This window comes from Antechinus flavipes, chromosome 4 (genome assembly GCF_016432865.1).
Source record: "Antechinus flavipes isolate AdamAnt ecotype Samford, QLD, Australia chromosome 4, AdamAnt_v2, whole genome shotgun sequence".
Lineage (NCBI taxonomy): Eukaryota > Metazoa > Chordata > Mammalia > Dasyuromorphia > Dasyuridae > Antechinus > Antechinus flavipes.
In genome coordinates this window covers 62,025,919-62,040,651 of record NC_067401.1, presented here as the reverse complement: position 1 = coordinate 62,040,651, position 14,733 = coordinate 62,025,919, and the positions used below count along the sequence as shown (strand labels likewise).

The 14,733-nt window shown below is 33.3% G+C and overlaps 1 protein-coding gene across 3 annotated transcripts in view; it reads left to right on the top strand.

Moving 5' to 3' along the window:
- LOC127559437 (pancreatic alpha-amylase) overlaps positions 1-4,605 on the top strand; it is a 34,666-nt gene extending 30,061 nt beyond the window's left edge. For all 3 annotated transcript variants that reach the window (XM_051993212.1, XM_051993214.1, XM_051993215.1), the window contains exons 6-11: positions 39-172; positions 917-1,039; positions 1,149-1,248; positions 1,384-1,502; positions 1,739-1,864; positions 4,166-4,605. In XM_051993212.1, the coding sequence (XP_051849172.1) occupies positions 39-172; positions 917-1,039; positions 1,149-1,248; positions 1,384-1,502; positions 1,739-1,864; positions 4,166-4,373 (810 nt within the window). In that variant the 3' untranslated portion in view covers positions 4,374-4,605. The remainder of the gene's footprint in view (positions 1-38; positions 173-916; positions 1,040-1,148; positions 1,249-1,383; positions 1,503-1,738; positions 1,865-4,165) is intronic.
- Positions 4,606-14,733: the final 10,128 nt, after the last annotated feature.

Genomic DNA, 14,733 nt, shown 5'->3' with positions numbered 1-14,733 from the left:
TCTATGCAAAATCATATTCTTTTTCTTATTTCTAACAGGTAATTGATCTAGGTGGTGAGGCAATTAAAAGCAGTGACTACTTTGGAAATGGTCGGGTTACAGAATTCAAATATGGTGCAAAACTGGGCACAGTTCTACGCAAATGGAGTGGAGAAAAGATGGCTTATTTAAAGTAAAAAAAAGGGGGGTATATCTTTGGAGTACTATTCAATGAAATTTTTCCTGAATGTGTAACAAGTTTTAGGCATTTATTTGCATGTTCCCACTGTTAATTGAGATAATTCTACATCAATATCAATTAGGCATTTTTATTACAAATAGATGTCAATTCAAAAACATGTATTTTTGGAACCCTAAGACAGAATCAGTAGGTTTTAATTCAGTTGTGAAAGGAAGAAACATCATTTGGCTGCTTATGATGATGATGATGTACTAAAACCACATGATTATGAACATTTAAAAATCACTGTAGTACAAAAATAACATGTTGGAGCCTCAGGAGTGACACACCTTGCTTTAATATAGATTCTTCAATATTCTTTTCTTTTACAAAGTCTCACACAGAATATATAAATACTACATGAGCATCTAACATATATAGGACTCAAAGGGTTTCAATTTATCTCTAGAATATTAGAGCTGAAAGAAAGCTTGGGGAATCAAACTCATTTTATTGATATGGAAATTAACAGCCAGAGTAGTAAGGTGACTCATTGGAAATTAAATTGTTAGTACATGGTTAATTCAGAATTTGATCCCACTTGTTCTGATTCTCAGTTTAGTTCTCTTTCCAGTACACTATGGATATTCTGGATTAAGTTTCCTGTTTATTTTAAGGACTACCCTACAGGAAGAGAAGACCAGGAGAAGCCTGCCTGTGATCCTTAAGTAAAACACTCCTTTTTTTTTTGTGCAGATCCTGGGGAGAAGGTTGGGCCTTCATGCCTTCAGACAGAGCACTTGTCTTTGTGGATAATCATGATAATCAGAGAGGTCATGGAGCTGGAGGATCTTCTATTCTCACTTTCTGGGACCCCAGGTACTTGGTAGAGTTCTCTACCTTTTTTCTCCAATTTTTTTCCAGTTTCTCCAAAAATTTCTCCAAATTTTTCTTCTTTTCATTGATGACCATGCTTTATAACTTCCAGATTGTACAAAATGGGAGTTGGATTTATGCTTGCTCATCCTTATGGATTTACACGAGTGATGTCAAGCTTCAGGTGGCCAAGATATTTTGCAAATGGAAAGGTATTTTTAATTTCAATATTTAGAAAGTGACTACTACATAAAGAATCTTGTGATTGGAAAAGTGATTGGAAAGATTTGTTGATTACAAAAGAAATGAAATCACTGATACTCATGTCTATGTTTTGACAAATTAAGGATATTAATGATTGGGTTGGACCACCCAATGAAAATGGAGTGATTAAACGAGTAACTATCAATCCAGATACTACTTGTGGCAATGACTGGGTTTGTGAACACCGATGGCGTCAAATAAGGTAGGAAAGCAAAGTTGTACTAGCCCAATGACATTCTTTTAACAATTAGTATAAGTATCCCAAAATTTTTAATGCAGTATTAATCTTTAATATTTTAAAACTGCACTAAGACTTTTGGTCTGAAATACGACTGTTTCCATACATACACAGACATACATACATATATCCTCACAAAGGAGAGGAAAGAATATTAAAATCAAATACCTTCATTAATATTTTGTATATCTTGCTTACAGGAACATGGTTATTTTCCGTAATGTAGTTGATGGCCAGCCTTTTACAAATTGGTGGGACAATGGAAATAACCAGGTAGCTTTTGGTAGAGGGAATAGAGGATTCATCGTATTTAACAATGATGACTGGTAAGTAGAAATGAATTTTTAAAAGTTCTTTTAAATATATTTTTGACTGATCTGATGCTTTTATTGATATTCTGAAAAATACTATCTAGGGATTAGAATAGGTGCTGCCAAGTAATGACAAAGAGGAAAAAAGAAGGTAAGATGATAGAAAGGGAGAGAGAAAAAAATTCTCTAAAATCAAGACTTCTTGAAGTACATGCTTAAGCAATTTTTTTAAAATGCAGTTGGGCTTAAGAGACTTGCCTAGGATCCCACAGCTAGTGAGTGTTGTGTCTGAGGTCAAATTTAAACTCAGCTCTTCCTGAGTCCGGAGCTGGTGCTATCTCCACTATGTCATCTAGTTGTCTTTCTAACTTGGAGGAATTCCCTCTTTTAGCCTTTCTATATATTTCCCATATTTGAAAACAATAAAGGGAGTATTAATAAGAAAGATATCACTATCCATCTTCAAAATTCTGCTTTGTTGCTCTTTGTTCTTGAAATATATCAAAAGAATTCTCATGATTTTTAACAGGTTTTAGCTTCATATTTGTTCTCAAAATTTTGAAATTATCTATTTTTACAATATAAGTTTTATTGATACCTCTTGTTTTTATATTATAGTCATTTCTTAATATTCCCATCCTGTAGGGCCATCACTCCTATTAACAACAACCACCACAAAAATCACAATACATAATTAAGAAAAAAAAAAACTATCAATGACCAGTACAAGTGAATGTATTGGATTGTAGATGCAGCATTACATACAGTGGTTCCTCATTTCTCTACATAGAAATGGGAAATGTGTTTTATTTCCCAGACCTAGATTGCTTGTTAAAGTTGTTCATAGTGTATCTTGCTTTTAGAGTATTTTTTATTTATATGATTATAGTAATTGTTTATAATAATTACAATAAATATATAATTTATAATTTCCTCACTTCATATAACTTTATTAGGTTTCTCCTGGTTTTCAAAATTCCTCATACCATTTCTTATGGCCTCTTTCCCAGTGTATGTAAATTTACTTTGTTTTCAGTTTTTTTTGCTACCACAAAAGTGCTTTCATGAGTATTTTGACATATATGAAATCTTTCTTTTTTGTCTTTGACCTTTTTTGATCCATTTTTAAAAAAATAACTGAGTAAGTTTGACTAAATGATTTCAAAAATCCCTTCCAGTTCTAATTTATTATTCTCAATGAAAAACTATTTCTAATGCTAACTAGTAATTCAAGATCCTTGTGATATTCCAGTTGTGCACTTTTAGGAAGACAACAGGTTTGTTGAACAGGTAACAAATATTGAGGGAACAAGGATGTGCTGTTGTCATCATCATCATCATCATCATCATCATCATACTAATAGTAACTTTGATAACTGACATATCACATACATTATCTTATTAGAACAGAGGAAAAGGGAGGAAATCAAAAGAAATGAATGAGGAGAAACAAAAAAAGGAAATGGTTATACTTAGTATAGTAGTTGTGATAACACCAGGTAGAGTTGGAAAGTTCTATATTTTAGTTAATTTTTAAATTTTGGGAAATATAACCCGAGTCAAAAGATCTTCCAATTTCTCATACTCTTGTTAAGAGTGAATAAGTTGGCAGCAGCAATTTACAAAGGGCATATAAAGTTTTTGTGATATTGTGGCTAACTGGTTATGCCTTAGCATTTTAGATCCTTTAACAGACTTATATTAATGAACCTGCCATACTAAGAACTGAGTTTTCCACCTCTAACACTTACTCTCTTAGTCTGCTTACTGAAATGACAGAAGGAAAACTTCAACCAAGTGTACAATTGCCTTGTCAAAAATTGTAGCTTTTTGTCTTTCAAATTAATATCTTCCATGGCCAGTGACATCATAGTACAGTTTCATTGGGTAACTTTAGAGTTCAATCATTGAAGCACCAAATGACTTTTTTTTAGCCTTCAATCCAAAACATTTTTTACTTCCTCAAGGAAAAAGCTAAAAATGATCAAATTTAAATTATAGATCTTTCTTGAATGGAAGGTACTAGTGCATAGATTTGAAATGTTACCATTTATCAAAAAGATTGTAATGAAAACCTTTTACAGATACACATTTTGTGAAGTTTCCATTCTTGTTCAAATCTTCGTCTTCAAAAATTCACCACCGGCTAAGAAATCCTGTCCTATCCTTAAGTTTTTTTTGGTTCATTTGAAGATTGTCCAAATTCATTTATAGGACATATTAATAATAATCATTTAGGGTAGCCACATTTGTTTGTTTTTAGAAACACATTTCCCATTCTTGTTTTATAATGGTAGTTTGCCTTTTGTTTTACAGGGAATTGTCAGTAACTCTACAAACTGGTCTCCCTGCTGGAACCTACTGTGATGTCATTTCTGGAGATAAAATTGATAACCAATGTACAGGAATTAAAATCTATGTTTCTGGTGATGGTCGTGCTTACTTCAATATTAAGAACACTGCTGAAGATCCATTTATTGCCATCCACGTGGATTCTAAATTACTCATCAACCTGGATAAATAGCATTTCCAGAAGCAATAAGCAAAAATAAATACTATATTGGTCAATCCTCTCTTCTTAGATATGCAATTATATCAAAAATTAAAAAAAAAATTCTCTACTATATGATGTAAAAATATTATCAAAATAAACCTAACATCTTGATATTTAAAACATGTTTTAATGTAATAATTAGAATGTAATGATTATGTCCTCTATTAGATTCAATTAAAAGTGACATGGAAAGAATAACAAACATACTTGTGTGTTTATTATGAATCCTATGTTATTTAGTTTGCATTTCAAAAACATAGGATTTTATTTTGTTTTATTTCATGTACTACATTAGTGGGGCAAAATACATCAGATTTATTGCTATTTTCACTAGAAAGGAACATTATTACAACAATCAACAGGCAGAATGTTCTACTTTTGATGAAACAGTATATAGGCATTTCAAACAGAATTGTAAAGGTTATCTAATCCAAAAAAATCCTTACTCAATGTGAATTTTTCCCAAGTGTTCTTTCAGCTTCTGCTTATTTCTTTCAGTGATATTTTAGATGTTACTTCCAGATTTGACTTATGTAAATTTAATAACTATCCCTCCATGTCTACATCTAACTCAATAATAATAGCTCATATTATTTAATGCTTTAAGATTTACAAAGCACACTATAAATTTTATCCTTACAAGAGCGTTTTGACTTAGACGGTATTATTATTTTCATTTTATAGATGAGGAAACTGATACAAAGAGAGATTAAATGACTTGTGCAGTCACTCAATTAGTAATTATGTAAAGTCAAATTGGAATTCATTCCTTCTTGACTTTAAGCCCAGAACTCAACCCATTGTCCCACCCAAATGCCTCATACATATTATTGAGTAGAGCATTGTAAAGAATAGTAAAAAATATCACAAAATATATCCCTCAAATGTGACATTTCAATTGAAAGATGGCTGAATGAATGGAGTTATATGATGGAGTATAAGAAATGAGCTATAAGAAATAATGGATGATTTCAAAAAGATGTAGAAAGATATGAATTGATAGACATCCTTTAGTTTCCAACTTTTTTGCCATCACCACAAAAAAAAAAAAACTACTTTAAATATTTTTTATAGCTAAAGGATCTTTTCCTCTTTCTTTTTTGGATACAGGTCTAGAAATGGTATAACTGGATCAAAGGGCATAGACTATTTAGAAGCTTTTGTATTTATTTCCAAATTTATTTATAGTGATTATGCTCATTCACATGTTTGCCAATAATACATTAATGTATCTGTTCTACATTAATGTAGCTCCTCCAACATTTATTATCATTTTCCTTTTTTGTCATCCTTGCTACTCTGATGGGTATGAGGTGGAATCTTAGAATTCTCTCAATTTTCATTTTCTAATTTGGGAACAATTTGAATTTTTTTCATATGAGTATAGATAGTAAGTATCTCTTCTATTGAGAAATGTCTTCATATCTTCAGATATAATATGTCTTTAATATATTCAGTTGAATAATGGTTGTTTTTCTTATAGATTTGAATCAATTTCTTGTATATCTCAGAAAAGACACTGTTATCAGAGTATGTTGCTGCAAAGATTTTTCCCAGTTGTTTCCCTTTTAATTTTTGCAATATTAGGTTTGTTTGTGAATATATATATATAAACTTACGTGGTCAAAATTATTCATTTAATCTTATGCAATCCTCTCTATTTCTTGAAGGAAACCAAGATCAAGAATATCCTGAGAAATAAGCAAGAGAAATAGGAATGAAGGGGACCTACCCATGCCATATTTCAAAATATACTAAGAAGTAGCAGTTATTAAAATGATGTGATATTTGATAATTTGTGATTTCCTCATAACAATTTTTGTCCCTAATTAAATGATTAGCCTTTTGCTAACAAGTCAAAAGTTGTTTTTCCTCATTCACACAGAGAGTACAGATTTTTGTTTAAGGACAGGAACCAGTCTCTTGGTATAACTGTCAGGTAGGTTATAGGTGAGTTGTAGATCTATTAAAGACAAAAGATTTGTTATGGGACAGAATTACTTAATGAATCACACTGATAATTATATTATCTTTTGTGATATAAAGGGGAAAAATACAACTGGGAATACTTCAACAAAAAATAGAATTGCTTTAAATAACAAAAATTTACAGAAAATTTTTGTCATTGTCTATGTGGCTTGTTACAGAAATTTTTCTATTGTCTATATGGCTTGACTAAACGCACCTCTTTGATTTGAGGGAGATTTTAAGAAATTAGTGAACCTATAATAAAAATCTGGATTTCAGAAGGACTGGAGGGACCAACTCTTTTGAATACTCAGTTTTCTTATTTCACAGATGAATAAACCAAGAACTAAAGAGTTAAAGGGAACTTCCTAGTTCACTCAGAGAATGGAAGATGGGACTAAAACTGTCTTCTCACTTTCATGTTCTGTCCACTGTACCACCTTGTCTCTCTTGGTTTAGATTGAACCTCAGGTTTATTTTTTGTTTTTGTTGTTTTTTGCTTTTCTATTTTATAGGAGGAACAGAATTTCTAAGTATAACAAATGACATTTCCACTTTGGCATAAAAAAAGGGGGTGGAAAGATAAAATTTATAGAAAAACAACTTAAGAGCTCCAATTAAAAAGAAATACAACAATAACTTCTATTTTTAACTGAAAGGAAAAAAAAAACTGAAAGAAAAAGGTTTGAAGATAAGACATTTAAAGGTCTTTCATCAGAAATTGAACAGATGGGCAAATACACAGTCTGTTTGCTCTATTTGCCCTTTACTCTTGCATGTAAACTTTAGGAGAAAAACAAAAAGATTGAGTATGGCACAGGGCCACTGACACAATTTGTTTTTAAGTAGAAATGGATTTATAAAAGATATTCAGATACAAAGTGCACTAGACTCAGATTGGGATGAGAAGTGGAATTGCCCCTCTTCTCCTCCAAGAACTGTAAATTTATCATATGCAATGTACTGTATGTTATTTGACATGTTTAGGGACATTTTATGTTTCACATTCTCATTTCCTGCTACTTTAATTTAATGGCCTTGACTTTTGGTATGGTATCATGCTACACATAAGAAGGCCATCTGTTATTTCTTCCCTTACTGCCCACCCAGCTCATGTTTTAAAATCTCTAAGAGATGTTGGATATTAGAACTAGACAGGAAATTTTTTTTAATAATAGCTTTTTATTTTCAAAATACATTCAAAGAGTTTCCAACATTGACCCTTGCAAAATCTTGTGTTTCAAGTTTTTCTCCCTCTTTTCCTCCCATTCTCTTCCTCTAAATAACAAATAATCTAATATAGGTTAAACATGTTCAATTCTTCTGTACATATTTTTACATTTCTCATGCACAAGAAAAATCAAATCAAAAAGGGAGAAAATGAGAAAGAAAAAAACAAACAACAATAAAAGATGAAAATACTATGTTGTGATTTATATTAAGTTCCCACAGTCTACTCTCTGGATATGGATGGCTCTTTCCATCACAAGTCTATTGGATTTGGCATGAATCACCTGATTTTTGAAAGGAATCCCATCCATCAGAGATGATCATCACATAATCTTGTTGCTGTATACAGTGATCCCTTGGTTCTACTCAATTCACTTAGTTCATGTAAGTCTCTCCAGATCTCTGTTCATTTCTTATAGCACAATAGTTTTCCTTAACAGTTTTGTAACATAACTTATACAGTCATTCTCCAACTGATTGGCATCAACTCACTTGGAAGGGAATTTGAAATAGATCGAGTATTAGCTTAAATTTCCATAGAGCCCCATTAGAGAAAGTTCCTCTTTTTCCTCTTCTCCTCTATTCCCACCTCATTCATACAAAGGATTAGATTAAAAAACATTGGAATGGAAATGAAAAAAGCTATTTTTGTGAGACTAATAAAGATCAATGCTTAAAAACCTTCCTTCAACATGTGGCATAGGGGATATCCCTTTTTTCATCTCATGAAAATGATGCAATTGATAATAGCTATAGATTTCATTCTCTATATAGGATGATATATGTATGTGTATATATATATATATTTATAATAATTCTTATTTGTATTCTATTTTAAGAATTACAAAAGATTTTCTTAACTACTGAGTAGAATGTACAAGTATTTTAATCTTCACTTTACAGATGAGGAAACAAAAACAAAGAGATTCACTGAGTTGTTTATCATCATATAGATAGCAAATAATAGAACTTGGACTGGAACCCAAGTGTCCTAGCTCTGTCAAGAACTTTTTTTTTTTTTTTTGCTTTTTTTTGAGAGTCAATTGGGGTTAAGTGACTTGTCCAGGGTCACACAGCTAGTAAATGTAAAGTGTCTGAGGCTAGATTTGAACTCAGATTTCCTGACTCCAGGGCTAGTACTCTATCTATTGCACCATCTAGCTTCTCCCTCTCAAGTGTTTTTTCTACTGTAGCATGATGCCTTCCCCCCATCCTTATATCTATAATGAATATCCCCATCCCATACAATAGAAAGCTGTGTGCACAAATTATTAAAATCCTAGCAGCAAGAAGTTTCGTAGTGAGCTAGAAATAGAACTCAAGGAATCAGTTAGTCATACCCCAACCCATTATATAATAAAAACTGTGCCCCAAAATGACATGATCTTGTCTGAGCATGAATTGGTTGAAAGCAATAGACCTGTGATTCAAATTCATATCCTCTTACTTCAAATGCAGTACCTTTTTCGTGATATTTTTCCTGAATACATGCAAAGATATGGTAGTAAATGGTTAATGACTGGTTCTTGCAATGGGGGAAGAGTATGTGTAATATACATTTAAGTTTAATCTGCATTCTCAACATCTTCCACCATTTCCTTAAGTCTACACAAATTTACAAAACAATAAATCAAATTCTGATTTTATAGCATTTTCTGATTTTAGTTGTAAATGTTGATATTGAAATTTTAACAATCAGCTTTTGTGAGCCAGTTCAAGATGGCTTCAACACATCCCTCAAGAGTATATAATATATTTTATGACTTTCTTTCTGTTTTTAGTGAGCTAATGTCCAATTAATCTATTAGCATATGTTCCTCTGCTCTACTCCCTGCATTGATATGTCCTCTCTCATCAATATTGAAACTTATCAGTGCTATATTCTGACATGACTATACCAGGACCCCAAGCATCAAAAAGCATTAATCACAAACTATCAGTAACAGCATATTACAGTTAGGTTAGATACACTGCTCTTCCTTCTTTCAGTGCCTTCCATTAAAAAATAATTGAGTAATAAGGTGGTAAACTCCTTTCTCTCATTTCTGAGTTTTTCTCTAAATCTGTTCTTACGTATACAATTTATAGAATTATTTCTTCTGAGAGCTTTAGACTTAGTTACATGCTGCTGTCATGTGTTTTATGGCTGACCTTATTATCATTGTTGTGCCAAGTGTGAAGATTAAGCAAGTATGGATGAGGTAATGAATATTTATAGATTATCTAGCATGTCCAGAGCACTACCAATGTCAAACATTTAAAAGAAGCATGGAAATAGTTTCTGACCTCAAATAGCAACAATCTAGTTTTTGAGACATGACAAATACTTAGTACTGTGGTCATTTTTGGTGTGAGCACTTTTTTCTCTCTGTGCAGATTGCAATTCTTTTTTATAGACTTATCCTTGATGTTTTTTTGATATTTTTCCTTCTTTAAATCCTTAATCTATATGATATAGATTAAAAATTATCTGTACTTTGAGAAGTACCATGGAATGGAAGGAAAAGAAGTGAAGAATAAGCAAAGCAAAAAAGGGGAAAAAAAAGGAAAGAGAATTGAGTCTTTCAGGATTTTAGCTATTTAAGATAATTTAAAAATATGGTTATCAAAAGAGATCTGCTTCTTTTATCCTATTTCTGACTTCCCTTCCTTCTTCGCCTTGTAATAATTTGGAGAGTGCAGTCACAAGAAGTTCTTAACAATTTGATCAAAAATTTCCCAAATAGGAATACTGGGAAGGGAGGGTCTCACTGGTTACTTTACAAGCATATATAAGTAAGTTATCAATTCTACTGGTTTCAAAATTTTGGATCTTTAAGATGTTATTTTATGTGATAACCTACTAAACATAGTTAGAGATATATCATTTAGGGAATGAATGACTGACCAGAAAGAATTGTGCATCAGTCATCAGTCATCAATTGGTTAGTCAACAAGCATTTAAGTGCCTACCATGTTCTATGCACCACACTAGGTAGTAGAGGGAAAATGAGATAACTAAACAGTCCCTCCAACTAATATACTTGTTAATCTCAAGACAGTGAAAGACCAAATTGAGGAACAAAGGGTAAGTTGCAAAGTTGACATATTTAAACTTTATATAAAGAAAAAAAAAACTTAATCAGCTATCCACAAATAAGAAATATTAATTGGATTGACCATAGTCACACACTATCACATAAGTGATAGACTTTCCCTGGTAATAAAAAGATGGGCAGATGAGGACATTTTCCCCCAATAGCCATAAAATTAGTGGAGTGCTTAGATCTTCATTAGACATGAAAGACACCAAGATTATCCACTGCATCCTGAGTCATCACCAGTCACTTTCACTTTGTCTTGTTACTGAGCTGTATGACTATGGAAGAGAGAGTGAAGCTGGAGACTTCATGCAACTCTGCCTGACTTAAATCCAATTTATTCATGCATCAAAAAACAGCAGCCACACCATTTTACCATTCTTACCTATCTCTAAGTTTAAGTTCTGTGGCAACGTGCAAATGATAAAGCAACAGCTACGGATACACTGGGAGCTGTAGCCACAACCTGCACATAGGCAGTCCAGGTGATAGGATTGTCTTCTCGCTGCAAGCAGCAGTAGGATTTGGCAGCTCCCTGGGTGTCTGAGAAAGCTTTAAAGGATTGCAGTTATCTCTTCCTTGTGTGAAACCACCTGCTGGTGGCTAGAAAAGGTGCCATTAAAATTGTTTGCTTTACTCAATCCTGACTGCAATAGGTGGGGTCCCACCTAGTGGTGGAAACACAAAAAAGCACAATTTCTGCAGACATGAGTTTCCTCTCTATTGGTACATTGAATTTGTGCATAGTTATGGATAACACGAAATCCAATAGATCTGAAAGATGAAAATCTCTGGTTGCAAGACAACTCAGTAGGTATTGCATCCAAATAGCCGTCCTGAATGAAATAAGGCTGGCAAATGAGAGCTGGTTAGAACCTGATACATGTTTTTTCTAGAGTAGCCTTGAGAAGGATAATGACATGAAGCTAGTATAGATTTTGTAATCAAATTTAATCCAATGGACAACTTTGTATGACTACCAAAAAAAGTGAATGAGACTCATGAACATGAGATTGCCCTTTGAAGGAAAGCACCACATAACCATCATTAGTGTATATGTTCTCATCATGACAAACCCTGATAAGATCAAAGAAAAATTTTATGAGGAAGAGTAGAGGTCGATGCACAATGTTTATAGATCTGACAAGGCCTTTGATACTGCCAGCTGTGAGGGCTTAGTATTAAAATTTGGCTCCCCGGAGAAGTTGATCAGTATTGTATATTGATATTGACAGCATTGTCCGTATTCTGAAAAATGGACAATACTCTTGGACTTTCCCAGTCACCAATGGAGTTAAGTACGGTTGTGTGCTTAATCCCATGCTTTTTAGCATGATGTTTTCAGCAATGTTGCCAGATGCCTTCACTGAGTATGAACATAGCACCAGATCACCTGCTACAATGATGGTAAATTATTTAACTTGACAAGGATACAGGCCAAATTAAACTGAAGGGAATGTTGGTGCAGATGACTGTGCAGTCAATGCAGCCTCTGAAAGAAAACACTCGCTCTTCATCCATATGTGGATTCATGTTAACAGCAAATGGAGAAATTAAATGATGTGCATAAGTTTAGTTATCTTGGCAGATACTTTCTAAGGATGTACACAAAGGTGATGAGGTTGATGTATTATACATTGCCAGAGCTATCTCAGTATTTGAGAATTTATGAAAACAAGTATGGGGGAGACCACAATGAAGGTCTATAGAGTCAGTGTTGACCTCATTTTATTCTTATGAAACCTGGATAGTTCCCCAGCGCCGTGGCAGGAAACTGAATCACTTCCATTTGAATTGTTTTAGGAAGATTCTGAAGTTCACCTGGCAGGATAAGGGTCCAGACATTAAGTTCCTTTCCAGAGCTATATTGTCAAGCATTCAAATGCCATGGCACATGGCACAACTCAAATAGACTGGTCACATTGTCAGAACGCCAAACACGTTTGTCTACATTTTATTTATTTATTATTAATTAATTAAAAATAAAAATATTATTTTGTAGAGAATTCATGCAAGGCAAGCACTCACATAGTGGTCAGAAGAAGTAACACAAGGACACTCTCAAGGTCTCTCTGGAGAACTTTGGGATTGATTGCTTGACATGGGACATCCTGGCAAAAGACCACCCAGCATGACATGCCTGCATCAAACAAAATGCTGTATTCTCTCAAGAGCTTAAATAGAAAGATGCACAAATTTAGAGACATCTCCACTCCAAACATTCATATGAACTATTTGTGCCCACCTGTGGTAGAACCTTATGACCTCTATTGATCTGATCAGCCAAAATCGGACACATTGTACCTTGATACCAACATACTGATTTAATTTTGATCCTCTTTCATGATGGAAGACAACAATCCACTAACCAATCAACTACTCAGCTAAAGGATAAAGCAATAGAGAGGTAATCAAGGAAATCTGAATTAGAATTTTGCTATGGGCATTAGGCTGCAAGCCCTAGGCAAGTAAGTTATTTAGCTTCTGAGTTTTTTCATCTTTGAAGTCCAGATAATAATAACAACCATCTCCTAGTATTATTGGCAGGATCTAATGATATAACATATGTAGTGTTTTTTGGTAAGCCTTTATGTGCTTTATATAATAGTTTTTGTGTTTATTATTGTTATTATTACAAAACTTTTTATACATTATTTCATTTGATCCTCAAAGCAAGTGTTATTATCTACATTTTATAGATCAGGAAACAGATTCAGAAGTATAAAATGACATATCTGAGGTAGCAAAGTTTGTAACTGGTAAACTTGAGCCTACATATTTTTACTCCAGATTCCATGAACTTTTCGGTTTATAATGAATATCATTTCAAATCAGTAGTGCAGATAATGGATATTTTGAATTGAGAGGAAGGTAAGACCATTATGAGTTAGTTTGGTGAAATTTCAAGGAGGGAAAAGGACAAAAACTAGAACTTGAAAGATGGAGAGGATTAGATTAAGAAGATGACAGAATTCCTCCAAAAGGGAAATGCTTGAGCAAAGATACGATGGTTAGAAAAATTCAAATCATACTTTGAGATCAGTGAATAAACTAATTGGGTTATATATAGGGCTTGTGCAGTAGTATAGTAACAGATCATAGAGTAACTCATGAAATCATAGATTTAGAAGTAGAAAGGGCATTTGAGGTTAGAGCCCAATCCACTGAGTTTACAAAGAAAATGAGACACACAAATTTAGTGATTTTTCTGTTAAAGACTATGCCTAAATGAAGGGGTAAGTCAATTCTCCAAGAGCTTCCACAGCTGTGAATCATAACATCTGAAGGAGTTGCAAAGCAACCTTTACTGACACAAGTGTTGCTTGTGACTGGGAATGAAATAAATTGGAGGCAGAGGGAAGAGGAGAGAGGTCAGAAAACGCAATTGCCTTTCAGTGGAAAGGTCAGAGAACAGCAACTTCTCCTCAGTCTCTTGTATCATCATCATCCTCTCACATGAAGAGATCCATTCTACAGGTCTGAGTTAGACCTTCAGCAGCCACTGGCAGGGGGCTCCCTTATTACAATAACTTTCCAAAGGGTCTTACATGGGCTTTGGAAAGAGTTAGGAAGACAATTGGAGGTGAACATCTGTGGTGGCTATTATTTTATCAAGTGTTGTTATCATTTTTGTTAACGTAGATGTTCTTTATCTATGACAGATATCCACTTAGAGTGCAATTTCAACCTTTTATAATCATGTCTTAGTTATCTACTCATTACACTTAAAGATTCTTTCTTCTATTGATGAGTTTTTAAAACTTTCATTTTGGGAAAGAGCTGGACCAGCCATTATTGATTCTCTAGACTTAGAAATATGCCCCTGCCATGGTTACTTCCTTTTCCTTCTCTGTTTATTTTTAATTTTCTCTTTTATGTGTTATGTCTCTGCTTTAGAATTTAAGGTCCCGAAGGCAGGAGCTGTCTTTTTTCCTTATGCTTGGTCCCTAGTACTGAGCACAATGCAAGGCACATACACATATTCATTCATTTTTAGTGTTCATCATATCCTTTAATAATTGTTTTCTTTCCTAATTAATTCCTCTGCTAAT